This window comes from Oryzias latipes, chromosome 8 (assembly GCF_002234675.1).
Source record: "Oryzias latipes chromosome 8, ASM223467v1".
Classification (NCBI taxonomy): domain Eukaryota; kingdom Metazoa; phylum Chordata; class Actinopteri; order Beloniformes; family Adrianichthyidae; genus Oryzias; species Oryzias latipes.
This window is the reverse complement of record NC_019866.2, coordinates 2643879-2665342: the sequence shown is the minus strand read 5'-3', so window position 1 is coordinate 2665342 and position 21464 is coordinate 2643879. Positions and strand designations below refer to the sequence as shown.

The window sequence follows — 21464 nt, the reverse complement described above, 5'->3', positions numbered from 1 at the left end:
TAAAAGCAATCGTTAAAAGCAGCGTAAAAAAGTCCACCGTCACCAACGGGTTTGGAAAAGCCGGTTTGCTGCGTGACGGAGAGAACAGCGCATGGAGTGGATTTACACTCCATTTACGGTTTCTAAGGAAACCGTAAAAGCGGAATTTTGCTTTGAAAAACTCACAGCCTCCGTGTGAGCTGGAGACATCTTCTCCTGCTGCTCTTATAGAGCTGCGGGGCCGATGGCAGTCTGAAGGCTCCCACACGTAACAACGCACCCGCCCCTCATACACTAAACGTACAGTTTTAAGTCCGATTGCTTTGCACAGAAACGATTTGCTCCATCCACCGGCGCAACGGGGACGAAGTGCTCCTCCTTGAAGTCGCCCTGGCCAGAGGTGTCAGAGTAGATAGGAAGGGGAGACAAGGAGCGCGCGGGGCGGGAGCGGAGCGCAGAGGCTTCTGAATTCTGACGCACGCGCCGCACTGAGGCGCGCGTATCGCGCTGAGGCGCGCGCTTTTCAGTCGCCGCTGCTGTATTTTACCGGTGTGTTTTTTAACCAGTCCTGTTACTCCCATAACGCTGCCGCGACACAAGCGGAAGGAGAGCTTTTCCCGTTCACCCCTCCATGCACTGCTGCTACTTGCTAATTCTTAAACACGTACAACAGTATGGCGAGCCGGGCATTGGCCCCGCCTTTATCCCCTAAGACTCATGGGAAATGTGGAATCGCGGATGTAAATTTCCTCATTATAACTGAGGGATGTAATGTTGATTATATGGTTACTGTTTGTAATTTTATGTATGATACCTAGATTGTCAATAAGTAAAAAAAAAAAAATGAAATAAAAACACCATAACTGAGGGACTTGTGAACAGAATAGAGCTCCATGCTGTTTGTCAGTTGTCGATACACTCAAATACGTGACCCAGAGGCAAAATTGGCACCACCCACAATGCGCTAATGAATTGCACTCACTCTGGGATGCTAGGCGTGATTTGTCAGGATGACAATATCGGCGAACACATGCGCGGCTTGTACTCTGGTGCGGCTTGTGTATGTATAAAAGCAGTCAAACACGTGAATATGGGTGGGTGCGGCTTGTAATCGGGTGCGCTTTGTAGTCCGGAATTTACGGTAATTAAAGAAATCCTAATTTTAACCTGTCCTTTATGTTCTCCATCTTCACTGGAACATGTTAAAACACCAGTTTCAAAGATGAGGCGTGAAATGAAATGAACAAAATTGAATTTCTGCTCGAACAACCTCTAAACGTTTTATTCGTCAAGGTCTGTGGGATCACACTCACGGGAAAATCCATCGACCTGATTGCTTTCATGTCCTGAACACAGACGGACAGGCATCTGCAAACACTGAGGAGGAGTTTATGGAGAAAACATGCAGGGGGCGGAGCTAAGAAGAAACAACAGAAGGAAACAAAGGCAGAGACAAAACTGGTACCGACAGCCTCCACTAGTCACTGAGGTGGTGGTAGCCATGGTGGCAGGAGAGGGGGTGGAGACTTTGCCATTCGTCCTGCTGCCGCCGCTGAAGGTCGGCGCCAAGATCAGCCCCGCCGTCCGAGTCAAGAAGTCCCGAAATTGATCCAGCTTTTGAAAAATCCTCCCCACGTCTGCTTTTCTGCCCCCGGATAAACTGCTTGTATGAGGCAAGATGGCCACCTGGTACCAGGACCCGTTCTGCTCACACACGAGCGGCCCGCCTCCGTCACCCTGAGGGGGAAACAAGAAGCTGCCGTTTTCACACACACTCCAGATTCTTCCCAACTGCAGTGAAAGTTACCTCAAAGTTTAGGGGGGGGGGTCTTATTTCACAACTGTGTATACAAATGAAATATACTTTAAAAATCTGCCAAGTCTAACATGTAGGTAAAGCCAAAGTCACATGTACCAGCTGGGCTGGGGGTGGGGGGCGACCTGCAGGTTTTTGGGGTTTTCCGGCCTGGGGGGGGGGGGGGGGGGGGGGGGGGGGGGTTGTAGAGAGGAGCGGCTGCATTTAAAGGGGGAGCACAGGTGTGTCTTGCAGTCCCCCTGAGGTTCGTATTGCCCCCGCAAGGGACATCATGAAAATGGAACGTACCACTATCGTGCATTTAGTGAATGAATCACGAAGTATTTGTAATGCAATTTCCACTTCTGACACACGGATGATGCTGTTGTTGGGAGTATTGGCTCCTTACTGAGCGCGCACACATGCTGCACGCATAGGGATGCAGGCGGTACATCAGTGCCCGTAGGACGTCCACACAAACTGCACTCACAATATCCTCCTTTCTAACAGTCGGGCTGCAGCCAGGAGTGTGCGCGTAATGAAACAATGAACATTTTCTTTGGATTGGCTGAGCGGTCTACGACCTTGATGTTCTGTGTGAGCCGCACAGGCCTGACCATCTTTCCAGCCGCACCTTTGTCCCAAAGACTTTCAGCCGTTTCTTCCCTACAGAAACAGCTGAACCACCTTCAAGAAACATCTTCAAAGTTCCTCAGCATCTGCATGAATGAGTAAAGCAGATATTACCAAACTGGGCTGCCGTCCTCAAATACTTCCGAGCATCAGGGGCCTTGTGGTAGAGTGACCGCCCTGAGACTGGAAGGTCGTGGATTCAAACCCAGGCAGAGTCATACCAATAACTTTAAATATGAGACCCAATGCCTCCCTGCTTGACACTCAGCATTAAGGAATTGGATTGGGGGGTTAAATCCACCAAATGATTCCCGAGCACAGCTGTGTCTGCAGCTCACCGCTCCCCCAGGGGAGGGGTCAAATGCGGAGAACAAATGTGACAGATGGCATGATTTAATTTAATTTTATAGACCAAGTTCGTGTGAGTATGATGAATTTGCAAAAGAGACAACTTTTCTGTTGCACAGAAAACAAATCAGGAACAAAAACACATTTCTGTGCATTAAATGCATCCACCTTAGACTACGACATGAAAACAATGAAACGTGCAGGTCTTATTAATTTACCGGAGGCTTTTCCCTAAAACCCCAGGTTTAAGGAACATTTAATAGACAGAACTTTTGAGACTGAGATCGTTTACCGACTCCACTGTAAACGCTCCAGTGCAGATGGAGGACCTCAATGACCCGTTCCCACAGCTCTGCACCGTAGTCTGGACCTCCTGCAGAACCTGCTCTTCTAAAAATAAAAAACAAAAAAAATAAAATGGGGGGCAGTGAATTAATGACTGAATGATCCCCGCCCTTCTGTTCTGGGACAAATTGCTGTGATATGAACTCACTTCCTCCACGTCCAGAACTCCAGCCTGCAGCCCAGCATGTTGTTCCCACAGGAAAAGTTCTTCCGTTGTCCAGACAGATGGGCTGGATGTAATTATTCAGCACAGCAACATTGGACCCTGTCTGGTTGCTCAGAGTGATATTTGTTACATTCAGTGACACCTCAAAGGGGTTTGATCCATTCTGCTTCAGACGACCCAACACAACCGTCCACTCAGACGCCACAGGAGGACTGTGGATGCAGAGAAAATGTATTTAAAAACGCTTTAAGCCTTTTATGTTGCATCAAAGACAAATTTAAAAAAATGAAAATTTCCAAGCTTCATAAAGAAACTGAAGAGAGAAGACTTTGGTTTGGGGGAGTTTGAACTCACCCTGAGAAGCAGTCAGCGCTGCTCAACACGTAGTCTAAAGACACCAGCGTTCCGCCGCACACGTGCTGTCTGTCCTTCTGCAGACTCGCCATCCACGGCCACTGACCTGCAGTCGCCACTGAACTTCCTCCTGAAACACGGAGGTTCAGTGGGGCTCGTCCACAGACCACAGCTGCAGGGGTGGAACGTAAACAGCCTCTTATTTTATTTTGAAATTCTCCATTTGTGTATTTTTAGAGAAGCAGTTGTCAGATCCTATAAGCATTGTAGAAACAGGAGTTTACATTTTGTTTGAGTCTGAAGGAGGTCAGTGGTTCTGAGGATAAGTGGCGGCACCTCTGGACACGACACACTGAGGTCACTGTCAGTTCCAGTGGAGGTGAAGGCGATAAAGCCCGGCTGATTGCTGGTGATTTGGGTGTTGATCCAGGTCTGGTACTGGGACACTCTGGTGTAGACTCCTGGGAAATTAGGTTCAGCACAACCTTCCCCAAAACTCACAATCCCGGCTTGGATCCAGCGGCTGCCCTGCTTCCCGACCAGCGGACCTCCGGAGTCGAGCTTTATGAAGCAGAAGCATTTTATTTTGAAGCCGGTCAAGAGGAAAGCTGCGTAAAAAGGTCTGGTGAGCAGCAATGATCACCTGACATGCATCTTTGCCTCCCTTCTGTAACCCGGCACAAATCATGTCTTCAGAGATTTTGTTTTGTCCAAAGTTGCACTGACACTGTCGATTTCCCACAATGGGCACCTTCACTTCCTGGAGATTTTGAGGGTAAGGAAGGGCTTCTGAGGAGATGGAGAAAATCATTTAGCATTTAAATCAATAATTCCTACAGTAAAGTAACTTCTATGTTGACAGAAGCATTCCTTAAAAGTTCATGTTTAGAACGTAAAGTGCTGTAATCATTTCTGCCTCCTGAGTTCACCCAGAGCAAAATGAACCCCATTTAAACTCAAACCCTGCCTTCAGAATAAGATGCACCTTTTTGTCTGAATGCTCAGACCTGCAGCACTGGAATTTACTAAAACCAACGTTGAGCTGAATATTTTTATTATTTGACATTTTATTGAAGTTTGGTTTGCAGTCAAATCAGGATCAGCTTAAAGTGAACAAAAAACAGATTATGAATTTGAAAACGAAATAGAAAATTTGAAAATAGTTATAAACTTAAAAGTTCACATTGTAAACCTGGAAGAAATATTGAAAATTTGAAAAATAAACAAATAAATACATCTGAAGAAATACCAAAAAAAAAAAAAAAAAAAAAAATCATCACCACAATATTTGGCTTTTTGTATTTGTAACTTTAGTTTTTTTTTTCTTTCATTTTTCGCTGTTCTTTCAATTCAAAATTTTCCTTTTTGGGGGTTGACCCTTACTTCACATGGGGGCGGGGCTTTAAGCCCATTTGCCACCAGGACATGATTGGCGTTGGGTGGCAGTGGTTATGGTGACGTCGATTCTGCGCGGACATGACGTCACCATGACCACAATCAACTGATGTCAACCATGTGCTGGTAAGCTATGGGCTCAAAGCCCCGCCCCCACGTAAAGTTATGCTCAGCCATTGGCTGTATGTGAGAAATGGTCTAAATGATTTTGACGTCACCTACAGAAAATTATTTTTATTTCCAGGTTCACCCAAATTTGGTCGCCATTTTGTCACAATACAGACGTTGCCATATTGGCGCCAGATGACGTCAGTAAGCAGCGATTGGTCCGAGTTGGACAACGTTTCTATGGCAACCACTCAGGAGTGAGCTTATTGGAAGGCCACACCCTTACCACTTGAAATTGGGCAACATGAAATCTGTTAATCAAATGTTTTGGACGTTGGCTCCACCCACTTTTATTGAGGCTCCTGATTGGTCAGTTTACAACTTTACAACTCCAGAAAAAAAGAGGATTATCAAGAACATGTTAAGAAAAAGGTGTAAGAGGCAGAATGATGATTCTGACCAATAGAATGACTGAGTAACAGCTGTTACGGTCAGAGTTTCCTCCTGGCTTCCTGGAGCCAGTGACTACTTCCTGTTTGGAACGCCATGGGGTTGGAGTCACTCAGTCCCGTTCTCCCATACAGCTAATGGGCTCAAATCTGAAAAGTCTGATTAAAAACTGTAAATTCAGGACAGAAAGTGAAAACAAAAATTGAAAATACCTGTTACAAATAAACATTTATTTTGATTTGGCAACACTTTTAAGTTTATATTTTTTTATTCAAGTTTTTCAACATTTAAAATGCTTATTTTTTACATTTTAAATATTTCTGTCATGTTTGCAGAATTGACTTTTGAGCTTGAAACTGTTCACAAATGAGTTTTCATTTTAAGCTGCTCCGGATTTTGTGCGATTACCTAAAAATATGAAACGGCGTTTCAGACATCGTGTCCAAATCCCAGATGTTTGTCACTTCTCAGCTCAGAATCACCAGCAGGAAGATTATTAAGACTTTGTCCAGGTTGTTGCGTGGATAAAAGCCCAAACTGACCGTTGGATGTTTTTTAGTTAGAGTTAGAGTAAACTGCTGACTGCAGAAGTTTCTGTTCTGTGGCTTTAATTCTTCATCAAAAGGGGGTTATGACATCAGACTAAAACTGCACCATAAATTCTAAATCTATGCCTTTGTCAGAAGATATTCTTATCTAGTGAATTCAGCTCTCCTCTTCTCACATATTTTTCAAAGGATCTACTAATTCTTTTTTTTCTTTCACCTCCAATTGCGATGTTGCCCCAGCCGGTGACCCAGCACTCCACGCCGCTGTAGAAGCTGCTGCCTGAGGCGGCGAGGCAGACGGGGGCGATGTAGGCGGTGAAGGTTACTGGTGAGGAGAGCTTCAGGAGGGCGATGTCATTTTCATTCGTTTCGCCTTTGTAGTCAGGATGAATGATGACCTCGGCTACAGTCCGGTTGACCTCATTAGGGTTGGACTCCTGCTGACTGTGACGGCCCAGATATGCGGTCAGGCCGGCCGGGTTGGCGCTGAGGTCAGCAGAAGACAAAGTTCAGATCAGAAGAAATGCAGGCTTGACTGGACGCCTCCTTCCACCGGTCCTCACCCCGGAGCGCAGTGAGCAGCGGTCAACACCCACTGGTCGTTGATGAGGGACCCTCCACAGTACTGCGAGGGTCTGTGCAGGCTGACCTGCCAGGGCCAGCTGCCTGGAGGGGCTTCTTCTCCCCCAACTATCCTGGTATTGAGCCGCGGCTGACCGCAATCTGAGGAGACGAAGACGATGAAGCGTTCCGGTCTGTAGATGAAGACCACGGCTGTGTCCCAATTCCTTCACTACCCACAACTTAGTGCACTTTATAGTCCGGATGAACAGCTGTGTCCGAATTCCCACCCTAACCCCTAACTACTAAAAAACGACATGGTGCGGCACTATGTAGTGCCCTTAAAAGCAATTCGGGCTTCTGGGAACTTTCTAGGGCACTGCATTCTGGAATTGTAGATTGGGAGAGCACTACAAAATGGCCAACGCCCTTTACAGTATAGTGCACTATATAGTGAGTAGGGAAGGAATTGGGACACAGCCTACAATTCCAAAATCGAGCCCCAAAGAAATTTCCCAGAAGGCTTTGTGAAAAATCACTCAGTATGCTCACTAGATTAGCAAATATAGACCACAATGCATTGCTTTTGAGTCAAATTTCATGCAAAAAAATGTATGTTACTATTTTGTCTTATAACCATCCAAACTGTAGCCATCAGAACGCCATGGATTCACAACAAGTCTTTGTAAAATGTTCATATTTATTAGCTTTTTTACAACAAAACAAAAATAGCGAACATTAACGCTCACAAGATTAGCGCATATAGACCACAATGCTTTGCGTTAGAACAATTTTTAGTTTGAAAATTTTTTTTTCTTTAATTTTCCTTTTAATAACCATCCAATCTGTAATCATCAGAAAGCGCAAATTTATAAGAAAGTCTTTGTGACATTTATTTTATTTGGCTTTTATTTCAGGAAATCAGAAATGCTGTCCCGCACGTTAGGGGGTAGCGAGGGAATTCAGACACGGCTAATCGGCAGACTGATAACAGGAAGTGAGCAACAAAAAAACAACAACAATTTAAACAACGAAGTTTTGTTCAAAACAAAAAAATTTCACTTTTATGGTTTACTTTGCAGATTTTTTTTTAAAAAAACACTCAACTGTGAGCTAAAACACAGTACAGCGTTTTTCAGAGTAAAAGCATGAAAACATTTTTAACTTTTCATGCTTTTGTTAAGGAAAAGTTTAGCTGCAAACCAGAAAAGCTGCAGAATAAAAGCTTAAACTTATTCTTTTCTCATATTTTCAGTAATAAACAACAACAAATGATGCATGCACACATTCTGACCGTTCTTCCTACTTAAAACTGTTTTTTAGCAGTGAAATAATGATATAGGAAACTTTTACTTACCAGAGTTTTGTGACTCAGATTCTGCAAATATCACAAATATCAAAACATCAAACATTTTGAGCTGCAAATTTGTCAATACATTTTTGCTTAATGAAACAGCGTTTAAAAGCAGTTTGGAGGTTAAGAAGTGAAGTCAGCAAGACAGCATCACTTGCACAGAACAACTACCACTGTTTAAACAATAATGAATATTTTTTTAGCAATAATCAGAAGTTTATGGTGACAAATCCAGAGCGCCGACCGATAGACTCGTCTTTCATTTAAGATGCAAAAACAGAGCTCACACCTTTACTATTAGCTGTAAGAGCCGAGAATCCAACAATCAAGACCAAGAGAAAACAGAATTTATGCGGTTCCTTGTGTCTGAATTCAGTGGTGTTGGCCCGACAGACCCGGTTCTGATGACGCTTACCTTTAGCCAGCAGGGTCAGAGCCATGGCCACAAAGATCACTTTGAAAGCCATGTCGAAAAGTTCTGAAAGGTTTGCCGTTTTTCCTCCTACATAAATAACTTTGGACCTTCCTCTGTCATTCGAACACACCCCTTCAGGTCCAAACCCCCCAATCAACCTGAGGTCACCACACCGTCCCGAGCTCCACTTTGAACTCTGCTGGAAAATCGTCCTCGAGCTTCTGTGTTTTTCCAGCTGTTTGGAACAAATACGCGTGTCTTCTTCAGGCATAAGTATTTCAAATTCTGCGGTGACAAAAACAATTGTGACTCTGAAGCGGCAATGGACACTAAAAGACAACCTCTGACCTGACAGCTCGTGTTTGGCTGGTCTGACTCAGAGGTCAGAGGTCAGAAACCTCCAACGCTGAAAGAGTCCTTTGGTCCGGTTCCTCACAGAACAAAACCCCAACAATGTCCCACTTTACCATTTACAAAAAGGATGTTATTATTGATTAAAAATAAAAAGGTGGTTTTAAATATTTACAATAATTAAATGAGTTCCTTTCAAAATAAAATACATGCTGTGTCTAATGAGATCCTCCTGCTGCAGCAGATTTACTGGAGTTTAAAAAAGGCAAGAAAGTCATTTTCATTTCATTTTCAAAGGAATTTCCAACATTATAATTCTTTTTTTATATTGAATGTAAAGATGACAATATTGGTGTAGAATCCTTTTGTCTTTTTCTTAAACATGTAAACGGATTTCTATACTTTAAAAACTTTGTGTCTGAAAATCAACTAGACACTGTTATACAGCATAATAACAACAATAACAAATAACAATAAAAAATTTATAGATTAATTTATTATTATTTTGCTCAGTTATCTAACATAAATACATAAATATTGTATTAATCTCTACAGGGAATTTGCATGCCAGTCTGCATACTTCCATCAGAAAACACACACAGTAGATTAAAAACACATTAAAGGTAAAATAAGTATAAAAAATAAAAAATGGAATAATTTACCTGATAAAAAATAATCTAAAAAAACAAAAACAAAAATGTTCAATATTTAGACATAAATGAAAAAAAACCAACTAAATAAAACTGCAAAACTGATTATTTATTGGAGGGAAAATGAGCCAAGATGCAGACCGCTCTACCCCTGGGCCTCTGGGTAATCAATAGGAGCACCTATAGCTGAAACCTGCTATAGCAATCACTGTCATTTGTTCCAATGTCCTCAGCTTGAGCTCTGGACGTCTTTTTTTGTGTGGCGTTGTGGCGTCCCTAGTTTTGGATCTGTACTGCGGATCATTTTTACTTCTGGGTCGTTAAGTTCAGGACGAAGCAGAATGCGGTTGGTGCTGCTGGAAGAAGACATTCCTGCAGGAACACGTCACCTTCCATGCAGAATGCTGCAGAATGCAGTTGGCTTCAGATCAGGTATGTGCAGACATGCAGGTATGCAGCGTGTGATAACCATCAGCAGAGTGCCTAAGACAATCTAATGGACTTTTCATTTTATTTAACCTTTAGTTATATGCGCCAAACATCTGATGTTAAAAGAGGCACTTTTTTTATATTAAGGCCAACTTTTTTTAAGCATTTGCATTTTTCTTTACAGACGTACAGCAGAGCAATGTTTTTTATTTTTAACTGTGGCCTGCTACAGTGGAGGAAATAAGTATATGATTATTTACATTTATTTGCATATCATTGCTGTTCATTTCATCCTGGTTTTGTGGCTTTTAGGAGTTGTAAATATAAGATTAAAATAATTGAAATTTAATGAAACAGTTGCTGCCCCTGTACTGTATACTTTGAAATTTTTTTTGATTGAGTTATACAAAAGAACACACCTTTTCATGATTTCTATTTTTTTAAAGGGTCTAAATATAAACATGTATTTAGGAAATATTTATGTCTTACAATACATGTTTGCTATTCGAGCAGCTTTACTTCCCAGCATGCTTTTATTTTTATTTTTGAAGAAAATATGCACATTTTTTATTAAAGACACAACACATGTCATATTTGTGTTTATTGGATATTTTAAGTGGAAAACCAACACGTACAGATGAGAAACTCACAAATAAAAACTCATTGAGGACAAAATGGCTCCAACGGTTGTCTGGAAATAACACTTTTATCAGAAAATAAAAGAAAAACTCACCAACCTGTTCCTGCTGTCTTTGATTTGACTGCACACCTGGACACAAAAAGGTAATTCGCGGCCACGCGCGCGATTGGTTAGCAGTAATCCCGCTTCATTTCCGGTTTCTGTCTGACGCGGTTGAGGTGCGTTTAAAGACAATATGTAAAATAGAATTTTCCCGGATCGACCCCCCCCACATAGAATTAAAAAAAAGTATTTTATTGATGCAAGTATTTCACAAACAATCACGCCATTTCTGTCAGTGACTTCCATTTCAATGATAGGTAGATGAAAACAAGTAATACTTTAAAAAAGGGGACAAAAAAGTTTAAGTAAATCAAATAGATAAGAGCTCCAAAGATTTCACACACAAACTGTCAACATGTACACAATACACCTCACATGCACACACGTATGCATATAAACCACTTCACGTAAATCGTGTCATACTATTGGTGCAAAGGTGAGCTGACACCTGTGCTCAGGTAAGTGTTTGAGTTCTACTTATGGATGTTGGACTGTAAAAAGAGGTGCCCGGATACCCCCATATCAAGCCCTCCGCGAAACAAAAGCAACACCCAGGGCCCTTGTGGGATAACAGATCAGGGGAGTCTACTCGCCTGGAACCCCAACGTTGGTCACCACGTGGGGGGCGCAGTGGCATTGAAAATGCAAGCTCCAACCCAGCCAGAGAACAGCCCTCCTGCCATGCCAGGGGGCTCAGCACACGACTCTACTCACCAGAGAGCCAACCCCCAGCCCCACACCAGCAGCACCACCACCTGGGAGTTTTGAACATCGCCCCACCCCAACCCCAGGCGTGAACCAGGGCCCCCCAAAAGAGAGCCACCCCAACGCCCCAGGCAACCACCCAACCGACCCACAGGAATAATATGGCAGTATCAGTTTTAATGAGATATAGATGGTATCAATTGTTGGTGATTTGTTAAGTTTTTGCTCCAACAAAGTTAGTTCAAAATACAAAAATATTGACATTTGTCTCACATTTGAACCACACATTTGTGACATGAATTAATGACATAATTAAGAATTAATAATCAACACATTTTGTTTTCATTCAAAACAGAAAAGTCGTTTCTAACTAGAACAACAATGGATGATTTAATCTCACCACAAAGTTCAGAGAATTAGCAGAACTTTTCCAGTGAGATTTCACGGAAGCTGCCATTTTGAAATGAGCAGGTAAAGTCCTTCTACTGCCTCTAGTGGAATGATCATGAACTACAGGGCGGAAAACAAGTGGTGTCTCAGAAATGCATGTATCAAATGTGATTCAGGTTGATTACGTCATAAAATGCAGCCACATTTTATGATATCCTTTATGCAACCCATTGTTTACACCTGAAAACAGAAGAGAAAGCAACCCCCAAATATGTGCATTATATGAAACAGGTGAGAAGAAGAAGACTCTTCTAACCGTGTCCACAAACAGTAATAAGGATACATTGCAAGTAACATGCATGGGTTTGACAGCATTATTATTTATTTTTAATTACTGTACAGTTCCTGTTAAAAAATGTGCACTGCTTTTGCAGCTTATAAACAACAAAACACAATGTATCTACTAAAGAAGCAGCATTAAAAAGACCAAAGGTGGTTTTGAGTTGCACAGATACATTCATCTTCAACAGCTCAAAGCTCCAAAAGTCACCTATTTACAGACTGGCCGAACATCACTTTTATTTTAACTGATTCAGCAGATGTGAAATTTTCTTACATTTTTTTTTAATCAAGCGGATTTTCTAAAAACTAAGAAAATCAAACAGATTTGAACACATTAACCTCAGCAAGTTTCTTACATAGAAAGAATAAAACTGAAAAATCCTGTGACTAACCATCAAGAGCTACTCTGTGCTAGTACACACCCAGTGGTACAGCTCTGCATTTTTAATGTCATCAAAGTGATGACATTACACTTCACATTATCTAGATTTTCCTCCATGACCACAGTCTTTCTTAGAGAAGGAGACTGAAGGTGAGGAAACAGAGATGGAGGCACAAAATCTGGTGAGCCTGAGCGGCTCTGCCGCTGCTGGAGGTCGGAGAGTAGAAAGGGTCCATCATCTGAACCAAGAAGTCCCGAAAAAGACTCAGTTTGACAAAAACCATCTGAGAATTGCTCCGTTTTTTCCTGGACGAGCTGTTGTCTAAGGATAGGACGGCAGCCTGGAACCAGGATCCATCCTGCTCACACATGAGGGGCCCTCCAGAGTCACCCTGAAAAAACAGGGAACGTTTCTCAGTTTGTCCACATTCCTGGGACTTTAGCGTGTAAACACAGCTCTACCGTCCACCCATCAATCACTTTTGGGGTCACAGGGCTGCTGGAGCCTATCCCAGCAACTTTTGGGCAAAGGTGGGGTTCACCCTGAACAGGTTGCCTGTCTGTAGCGGGGCAACGCACACTTACATTAACACTGAAGGGCAATTTAAAGGCCACACTGAACTTATGAAGCATGTTTCTGGACTGTGGGATGGACGAGGAGCATGTGCAAACTCTACACCGAAGAGACCCAGATGGGATTTGAACCAGAGCCTTCTCACTGTGAGGCGAGAGTGCTAACCACTGCACCCCGAGTTCCACGTCACTGATAAATATTCTAACAATGTGTTGGCTTTGTTCCAGTTGTGTGAAAGACTAACAGGAAACAAAATCTCTAAAAGCAGCATAACTGCCAGACTTGTACCTGCTGCAGTGGGAAGACAGTTGTACAAACGCTGTTGCTCAGTGCTCCTCCACAGTTTAACAGTGAGGTTTGGAACTGCTGCATAACCTGCTCACCTAAAGTTGGAGAAAAAAGAACATGGATCTGAGCAAAAACCGTGTTGCATTTCTGAATCATTTCTTTTAATGGACTCACTTCCTCCCCGTCCAGAATTCCAGCCCGCCGCCCAGCACGTCGCTCCTTCCAGGAACGTTCTTCCGTTGTCCAGGCAGATGGGCTGGATGTAATCCGCCAGCGGGGGCTGACTTGACAGTTGCATCACTCCTATGTTGAAGCCCGTCAGGTTGCTGAGGACGATTCTTGTCACTTTCAGCGACACCTCAAAGGGGTTTGATCCAATCTGCTTCAGACGACCCAAAACAACCCTCCACTCGGACGCCACAGACGACCTGTGGAAGACAAGATGGTGTCAACCAAGACTGAAGAGACCTTCGTGGTCCTACTCAGATAAAGCCTTAAAGATGAAGCCTTTCATAAAGTGTACGTGGGTTTGACCCGTAGGGGTACCGTGGGTTTTTGGGTTGTCCAGATTCATGAAGGGTCATAGTAGGGAGCACAGGTATGTATAGTTGTCTAGAGCCACGTACGGCCACCTTCAGGGACATCATCGGGAAAATGGAACGTACCATTGTTGTGTGTGTGGTAAGAGTATCGTGAAATATTTGTACGGCTAATGCAAGTTACTTGTGATGTACTTTGATGCTGTCTTACAGCGTCCTTACGCCACATTCTAGTTAGCAAGGTGTGATTACTGCATGAGGTGTGCACGTGATAGGTAGGTGCCCGTACGATGTCTGCACAAACTTAGCTCTGATTGTCTTATTTCCTCATTTAAAAAAAAAAAAGAAAAATCTGTCTGCATCGTACCTACTTCATTCTTACTTACCTGTTGTTTAAGTGTTCTCTATGACCTGTCGCCTGCAGCATACGTGTAGAAAAGATTTGTTCTTTGAGGAATCATTGAGCGCTCTACGACCTCGATATTTCTTGCAGGTAATCTATACAGGTTTGACCATTTTTCACCTGCAGACAGCCTGTATCCACTTGTAAGGGCAGTTGGGACTAAGGCTTTAGTGGCTGACCTGTGGCTGTAAAGGCATTCTGGACTTCTACAAGACTACAGATTTAGCTTGAACTCACCCTGAGAAGCAGTCAGCGCTGCTCAACACGTAGTCTAAAGACACCAGCGTTCCGCCGCACACGTGCTGTCCGTTCCTCTGCAGACTCGCCATCCACGGCCACTGACCCGCAGTCGCCACTGAACTTCCATCCAAAACACCTGAGTTCAGTGGGGCTCGTCCACAAACCACAGCTGCAGAGTTAAAAAACAAAAAACCCACCCTTAAACTCTAGGTGAATATGTAAACACAATGTTGGAAACCTTAGAAAACAAAAAGATTGTCTAAATTCTGTTTTGACGGATGTTTTACCTTTAGGTGTTGTTACCATCAGTGTAGTGGTTCGAGAAGCAGCAGAGGTAGTTGTGGCTGTGGTTGTTTCTGTGAGTGTAATTGGTGGCACTCCTGGACACGACACACTAAGGTCACTGTCAGTTCCATTGGAGGTGAAGGCGATAAAGCCCGGCTGATTGGTGGTGATTTGGGTGTTGATCCAGGTCTGATACTGGGACACTCTGGTGTAGACTCCTGGGAAATCAGGTTGAGCACAACCATTGCCAAAACTCACAACTCCTGCTTGGATCCAGCGGTTGCTTTGCTTTATGACCAGCGGACCACCAGAGTCTCCCTTCAAGGACAAAAACATTTTAATTTAAGGATGAAGTTAAGAGAAACATTTGGAAAACAAAAAAAATGAAGATGTCTACCTGACAAGAGTCTTTGCCTCCTTCCAGTAACCCGGCACACACCATGTTGTCAGTGATTGAGTTGGCTCCATAGCTGCACTTACACTGTCTGTTTCCCACAATCGGTACTTGTACTTCCTGGAGGTTTTGTGGGGCAGGAAGGGAAACTAAGGAAACAAATTTAATCCCATTATGTAACACATTAAAGATGTTCTCTTTGCAATGACATAAGAGACACTAATAAACCCTAAATGGTCACTGATGACCTCTCCTGTTCTTCTCCCTTCAAGGGTCGCCACAACTAAACTTGTGCTTCCATCTAACCCTCTCCTCTGCATCCAACCACCCTCATGTCCTCCTTCTTTACATCAACGTACCTCCTCTTTCTACGCCTCTTTCCTGGTAGATCCAACCTCAGCATCCTTTACCAAAATCTCCATCTGCTTCCCTGCATTGACCTTTAAATCATCCACCACAATTTGTTCCTCTGACAGATTCGTTCCTTAAATCCTGTTTGCAAGTCGGATGCTTGCATTAGCTTTGACACAACCCTTTGTGTTTATCTGGACTTGGGACCAGCACACGAAAGAACTGGATTGTGCTCCCTTTGTGGTTCCATCGTTGTTATCTGACTTCTTTTGTAAGATTCTTTACAGTTTTGCACCGTAATAAATAATTGGATTGGAGTGGACTAGACTTTAATCTATTGTCCTCTCCTTTCCGTCTAAGTCTGAAGCATAATGTTTGCGATGGTGAGATTTTACAGTTACTCAACAGGAAATGTCTCTGTTGACAATACAGCCGCTGCAGCGTCATTCAGTTTAAGATGGTTTATATTTGCTTTGACGTTTAACTGACCTCCACTTCCAATGTTGCCCCAGCCGGTGACCCAGCTGTCGGTGCCGCTGTAGAAGGAGCTGCTCGCTGCAGCCAGGCACACAGGAGCAATGTGGTCGTTGAAATTCACCGGTGAGGCCAGCATCAGGAGGGTGATGTCATTTTCAAGTGTGGATGAGCTGTAGCCTGGATGAATGATTATCTTTACTATTGATCGAGATACTGCATTTGGGTTTGATCCTTGGAGACTCTGAAGACCCAGGCGTACAGTCACGCCGGACGGGTTGGTGCTAAGATCATCCAAGATGTTTTTGATTAAATTAAGCTTTTTTTATGTCAATATTTATCTGTGAACTTCTGGAGGAGACCTCAGTAATCAGCTCCAACAGCTGTCACTCACCTTGGAAAGCAGTGAGCTGCCGTCAGCACCCACTGGTTGTTGATGAGGGATCCTCCACAGAAGTGTGAAGATTTCTGCAGACTGACCTGCCAAGGCCAGAACCCTGCAGGAGCATCTTGTCCTCCAACAATCCTGGTGTTCAGAGCTGGTTGACCGCAATCTGTGGAGTCACAACGATCCAGCTGAATCTCCTTGGAATCTCTGGAAAGTCTTTTCTGACATTGACCCCACATAAATCCCAACACGCAATCATGCTTTTTAAATCAGTTAAGCTGCAAAGATTTGCAAAAAGAAAAGTTAGAAATGCTAATTTAGTTAGGAATAGTTTGGCATCCATTAAGAACATCATATCCCTGATGTGGAATTTTAGAATATTTTAACTGAAACTGCACATGAACGGCGGAGAACTATGTTCAAGACATGAATCCGTTTTGAGTTCTTGGTTGGTTGTGTTTTTCATTCATGGGGATTTTATCAAGCTTTCTGCTTTGCAAACTTTTCATTGTTTTTAAACTTGCTGAGATGTTGTATTTTGAAATGAACTTGTTCAGCTTTCAACATTAAGCTATTCTGTCTTTACAGTAGCTCTATTTTAGTCCCTTTTTCATCTTGACTCAACCTCTGTGGTGAATTTGTGTTGCATAAATAAGATGAATTGTTTTTTTTTAATCTAAAATGTGTTGAGGTTCACTTTGCAAGTTTAGAAAATAAAAATCTTTCTTGCTTTTTCAACTACACTAAATCAACCATCAGACGGATCTTGAAATGTAAGAAATAGCCTGTTTTTCAGGATTTACACAAACATTCAGTTCTCTGCTAAAATGTGAGGAGTTACATAATCTGGAGTGTGAATTTGCATCGATACGTAACATGTTTCAGTTAGGAACAAGGACTGTGGCTCACCTGGCAGCTGAGACGCACCATCTGAAAAGAGAAGCATAAAATGTGTCAGACAGGCTCTTTATTCTGTCAAAGGTGAGTTCGTTTTCTTCTGCAACAGCAGGATTTAATATGAGTTTTGGTCTAAAACCACACGAGCTGAGAGACTCGTTGTGACGCGGTGGAGCTGAGCGGCTCTGCATCCGTTAATATAGAGCTGCTGGGGGGATGTGCAGAAAGGTGAACAGCATTCTGGTTCTACCTGAGGAAAGAACACTTACAACAGACCGGTTTTCCTGCTCTGTCTTAGAGGACCAAAGAAACTATTTTTTTCTCCACATCATTCAAATTTTTTGCCTCTTTTTTCTTCAGGCATGCTGCTGTAAAAACAGAACTAGTGCAGTTTGGACTTGTGTTTCCTGCAGCTGACTGAATGTTTGACTATGTCAGCATTCACTGTCATTTTCAATAGTAGGGTTAGTGGTGTGAAAGATCACAGCTGCCTGCACTCGGTGTTCTCCTCACTCATTCCAGTATTCACGCCACAGCTGATTTTCTGCAGCATGAAGGGTGCTCTCATCCTCACATTTAAACACTAAATGTTCATGTTTCCTTTCTAAAAAAGAGAAACAAAAGGATCTCTACTTGATGCATTTAGGGTGAATCGTTTGCAGGACCGACAGAAGGACAGATGCCAACACTGTTTGTCCTCCTCTTGTTGAGCTCTCTGTAGTGCTCTTGAGCAAAGCTGTTGAGCTGCTCAGTCTGCAGGTGGATCTATGTCTGTTCTGGGCAGCTGCAGAAACGTTGAAAAATAGTCCTTTTTCAACGTTTTTCAGGCCACAGACCGGTTTCATGTCAGATAATATTTACTGTACGAGGCTGAAGTTGGTGTCTGATTTATTTATTTTTTAATTTCCCAGTTTCTCTTAACTTTTGAAGGTAAAGTTTATCTTCATGCTTTGAAAAATATCCTGCTGCTGCTTTAAACTTTTTTTTGTTTACTAGATGTTGTATAGGAATCAATCAAATGTGATAGGCTAACTGTCAGAGTGGACGTTAAAAAAAAATCAGACACCAACTTCAGCCCAGTCTAACTTATAAAGTGGGATGGATAAATATATATAGAAACAATCACTTAAACTGTTATTTTCTAAATATAATAATAAAGGGAATCCACCGTTTAACCAACTTTATTGGCAGCATAGTTGTAACATTAGACTGCCGGTTCCTGAAAATTGTGTATTCTTATTATGGTCTGTAGGAACAACTGGCACAAAAAAATCCATATTTGGAGTAAAGACTCCTGTTTTTGTCTGATGTGGCTTTCTTTGATTTTGAAGTGGAAGGCTCTTCTGTTTCTTCTCTTTCCAAATACATTTGTTAACTTTGTTAGCTTGTGGGTTTTGAACTAGCGGTCAGAGCGGCCGCTTTAAGAAAGTAGTGGATTTTCAACACATGACCAAACAACTTGACATGCGTCAAGAATGAGTCGGTGGAGAGAATCCGTGAGTCTTCCAAAATAAATTTCCCTCAGAATCAGATAAAAAAATAAAACAGAAAAAATGTAGGCTCTGCCGCCCGGTACCAACGCCTCACGGTCCGACACCGCTGCTTCAGAAGACAGGATGGACCCCTCCTTTTAAATACAAGTTAACCAAAATATGACATTTAAGTTACATTTTTTTAAAACAACTAAATAACTTTTCAAAGTTTCTGAAAATTTTCATTAAAAGGAACTTAAAATATAAATGTTTACGTTTTTATAGTAATCGCACTTTGCACTAAGCAATATTTATATATAATCAAAAAAATGAAAAAGTATTTTATTCAAAAAGAATAAATGAAAGGTTATTACTATTTATTTATTTTAAAATGTTTAAAAATTAGAAAACAAAATACCTCTAAACATAATTGTGTATCTGTTGAAGTACAAAGCCTAAAGTGACAAGAGGGAAAGGATTATAATCCATCTCCCATCCTGCTTGGTGATGCTGGAGCCTATCCTGGCTTTTCTTGGGATAAATGCACAGGCCTTGTTTTTAAACTCTAAAATAAAATTTCTTCATTTTTCATTCGCTCATTCAAGATTAAAAGGAACTTTTCTGCTTAAAACTGAAAACTTTCAACATGTGAGAAAAAATGTAAATATTGGATTTATCTTTTTTCTATGTTACTATCTTTCCATATTCCGACAGATTTTGCCTGATGATTAAAATCTCGGTCTGGTGAGAAGCTACTCACCTTGCAGGAAGAGGATCAGCACAGCTGCAACACGGCTGAGCGTGAACGCCATCATTTCAAGTTCTGGTTACCTGGTCGGATTGGAGCCTTTATTCTCAGCTGTTTGAACGTCCCTCCTCCTCCTCCTCCTCCTCCAGCTCCAACAGTCACCTCGTCCAACAGGTTCAACACCTCACCTCTTCCTGATTACAGTGAATTAACTGGAAAGTTGCAGCTCAGACTGATAGTTCTAAATATCCGCCGATTCCTTTTTTATGAACATTGTTTTCCTCAGAAATTCTTACCAGTAGCAGCTTTTTTGGATATGTTACTTTTTGCATAAATATTTCAATAGAACATCTTCTTAGCATAGAATAAAATTGACTAACTGGCAAAAAGAAACGTGTCCATTATTTAGTTTGGACTTGGATTTGATTCCAGTCTGGTTTGTTGTTTTCTTTTTCCGTCAACTAAACTGATTTCCCTCTTGAATAGTTTGAAAAGATTTTTTTTTATTAAAAAGTGAGATTTGCAGAATGCAAAATGAAGAGATTACTATTTAAAACTAGTTATTCTAATGTGATTGAGTTAGACACACGAACACTCAGGGAAACATCTCTGCAGGTTGAACTAAATCTATAGTAAAGTATTAAATCTTTAACAAAAAAACACATTTTTTTTAACCAATCGAACAGCTCAGGAGTTTTTCTTGTGGAAACACATTTTGCAGATACTTTACTTATTTGTAAAGTCAAATCGATGTTCCTACTGTCACCGATGGGATGGTTAGTGATGAACCCAAATAAGAGAAAACGAACAGATAAAACTTTTATAAAGACGAGATCAATAAAACATGAACTAAAAGGTGACAAAAGTCAAATATGACTGGATTGAAACATTAAACGATCAGAGAAACAGAAGGCGGTGAGATGCCGGCAGCCTCAAAAGCCCCAGGCTTCAACAGCGTTGTCGATGGCACGAACATTTAACCAACAAAACCGGAAACGAAGAACGAGCCACGAGCAAAGTTTAACTAAGGAGTCCAAAGTGCAGAGGAAGTTCTCCTCCTCCACGAGTTCCCCTCGATGTAAATGAGCTTCCAAATAGCGGAAGAGCCATTCTCAACAAACAAGAAAAAAACTGATTTCAAACACAACAAAAGCAGATCCAGGCGTCAGCTGAGGTTATGGAGATGTGTGTGTAAATGTGTGTGTGTAGCTACGTTCACACCGCCCTCAATAACACGCGTTCAAGAAACCGCTTCCAAAGAGGAGTCTGGGTAAATGCAGGATTTGTGGTTCTCTCACCAACTCTCACATTTACGTGTCGCCACACAGGTTTTGGGTGTGTGTGTTAGTCTGGGGGCGGAGCTGGCCGCGCAGACTCTCCCTGGAAGGGGCGGTTCCTCACTTTGTGATGTCACAGTGTGAGGAGGGGCTGGTGCTCAGAGAGCAGGGTTTTAGAGGAACACTCAGATCAAAATACCGCTTTGACGTTTTCTTTCATTATGATACACTTAAAAGCTCAAAAAGTGGATTTTGCATGATGTAGGCACTTTAATTTGACCGAACAGTTGATGTCAAACATACCAGTAACCCTCAAATGTGAACTGCAGCACTCCATTTTGCTTGGTTTTGCTATTAGCGTATAACAAGAAAGCCACTTATTGTTTCGACTCACAGCAGCAGCTACATGATGCCTGTGGACACTCCACTTAAGGAAAAAAGAAAGATTGTTTCCTGTTTTGTCTGTACATCTTTGGGTTTTTTTTCCAGATAAATCAATTTTCTTGTCTCAATATTTAATGAGGAGATTATACGTTAAATAACCTTGAAAGTTAACATTTTGTTTATTTCTTGGGGACAGTGCCCATAGAAAACATCACTGCAATCAGCCAGAATGAACCCAGTGACGGTTTTTTTATCAGACTGGTTCATAATTTGAACTTATGGATTTTCTTTTTAAAGAAAGATTGATT

General features: G+C 42.1%; 2 protein-coding genes across 3 annotated transcripts; both read right to left on the bottom strand.

Annotated features, from left to right (window-relative positions):
• Positions 1 to 1233: 1233 nt before the first annotated feature.
• On the bottom strand, positions 1234 to 8976 carry LOC101158445 (transmembrane protease serine 9). 2 transcript variants are annotated; one of them, XM_023957297.1, is made up of 11 exons: positions 8452 to 8976; positions 8040 to 8060; positions 6685 to 6844; positions 6339 to 6607; positions 4264 to 4409; positions 3905 to 4181; positions 3621 to 3792; positions 3409 to 3478; positions 3249 to 3330; positions 3048 to 3145; positions 1234 to 1716 (listed from the first exon to the last, which is right to left on the bottom strand). In XM_023957297.1, the coding sequence occupies exons 1-11, from the start codon at positions 8720 to 8722 to the stop codon at positions 1369 to 1371; spliced, it is 1914 nt and encodes a 637-aa protein (XP_023813065.1). In that variant the 5' UTR covers positions 8723 to 8976; the 3' UTR covers positions 1234 to 1368. The 2 variants fall into 2 exon arrangements, with proteins under 2 accessions (XP_023813065.1, XP_023813063.1); XM_023957295.1 differs by having other exon boundaries at positions 3249 to 3478.
• Positions 8977 to 11729: 2753 nt separating this feature from the next.
• Positions 11730 to 16617, bottom strand: LOC101158197 (transmembrane protease serine 9-like). The gene is made up of 8 exons (XM_020704973.1): positions 16385 to 16617; positions 16006 to 16274; positions 15169 to 15314; positions 14774 to 15089; positions 14484 to 14655; positions 13479 to 13732; positions 13305 to 13399; positions 11730 to 12834 (listed from the first exon to the last, which is right to left on the bottom strand). The coding sequence occupies exons 1-8, from the start codon at positions 16615 to 16617 to the stop codon at positions 12574 to 12576; spliced, it is 1746 nt and encodes a 581-aa protein (XP_020560632.1). The 3' UTR covers positions 11730 to 12573.
• Positions 16618 to 21464: the final 4847 nt, after the last annotated feature.

What these genes read in the sequence shown, in the direction of transcription:
- LOC101158445 (XM_023957295.1), bottom strand. Translation starts at nt 8,722, where the DNA reads ATGCCTGAAGAAGACACGCGTATTTGTTCCAAACAGCTGGAAAAACAC. An exon ending in GAGGCAAAGATGCATGTCAG is followed by an intron (nt 4,182 to 4,263) that starts GTGATCATTGCT and finishes TGCTTCATAAAG; the next exon opens with CTCGACTCCGGAGGTCCGCT. An exon ending in CCTTCAGACTCAAACAAAAT is followed by an intron (nt 3,793 to 3,904) that starts GTAAACTCCTGT and finishes CCACCCCTGCAG; the next exon opens with CTGTGGTCTGTGGACGAGCC.
- LOC101158197 (XM_020704973.1), bottom strand. Translation starts at nt 16,617, where the DNA reads ATGTGGGGTCAATGTCAGAAAAGACTTTCCAGAGATTCCAAGGAGATT. An exon ending in GCAGCTCACTGCTTTCCAAG is followed by an intron (nt 16,275 to 16,384) that starts GTGAGTGACAGC and finishes GGATGATCTTAG; the next exon opens with CACCAACCCGTCCGGCGTGA. An exon ending in GATGGTAACAACACCTAAAG is followed by an intron (nt 14,656 to 14,773) that starts GTAAAACATCCG and finishes TTAACTCTGCAG; the next exon opens with CTGTGGTTTGTGGACGAGCC.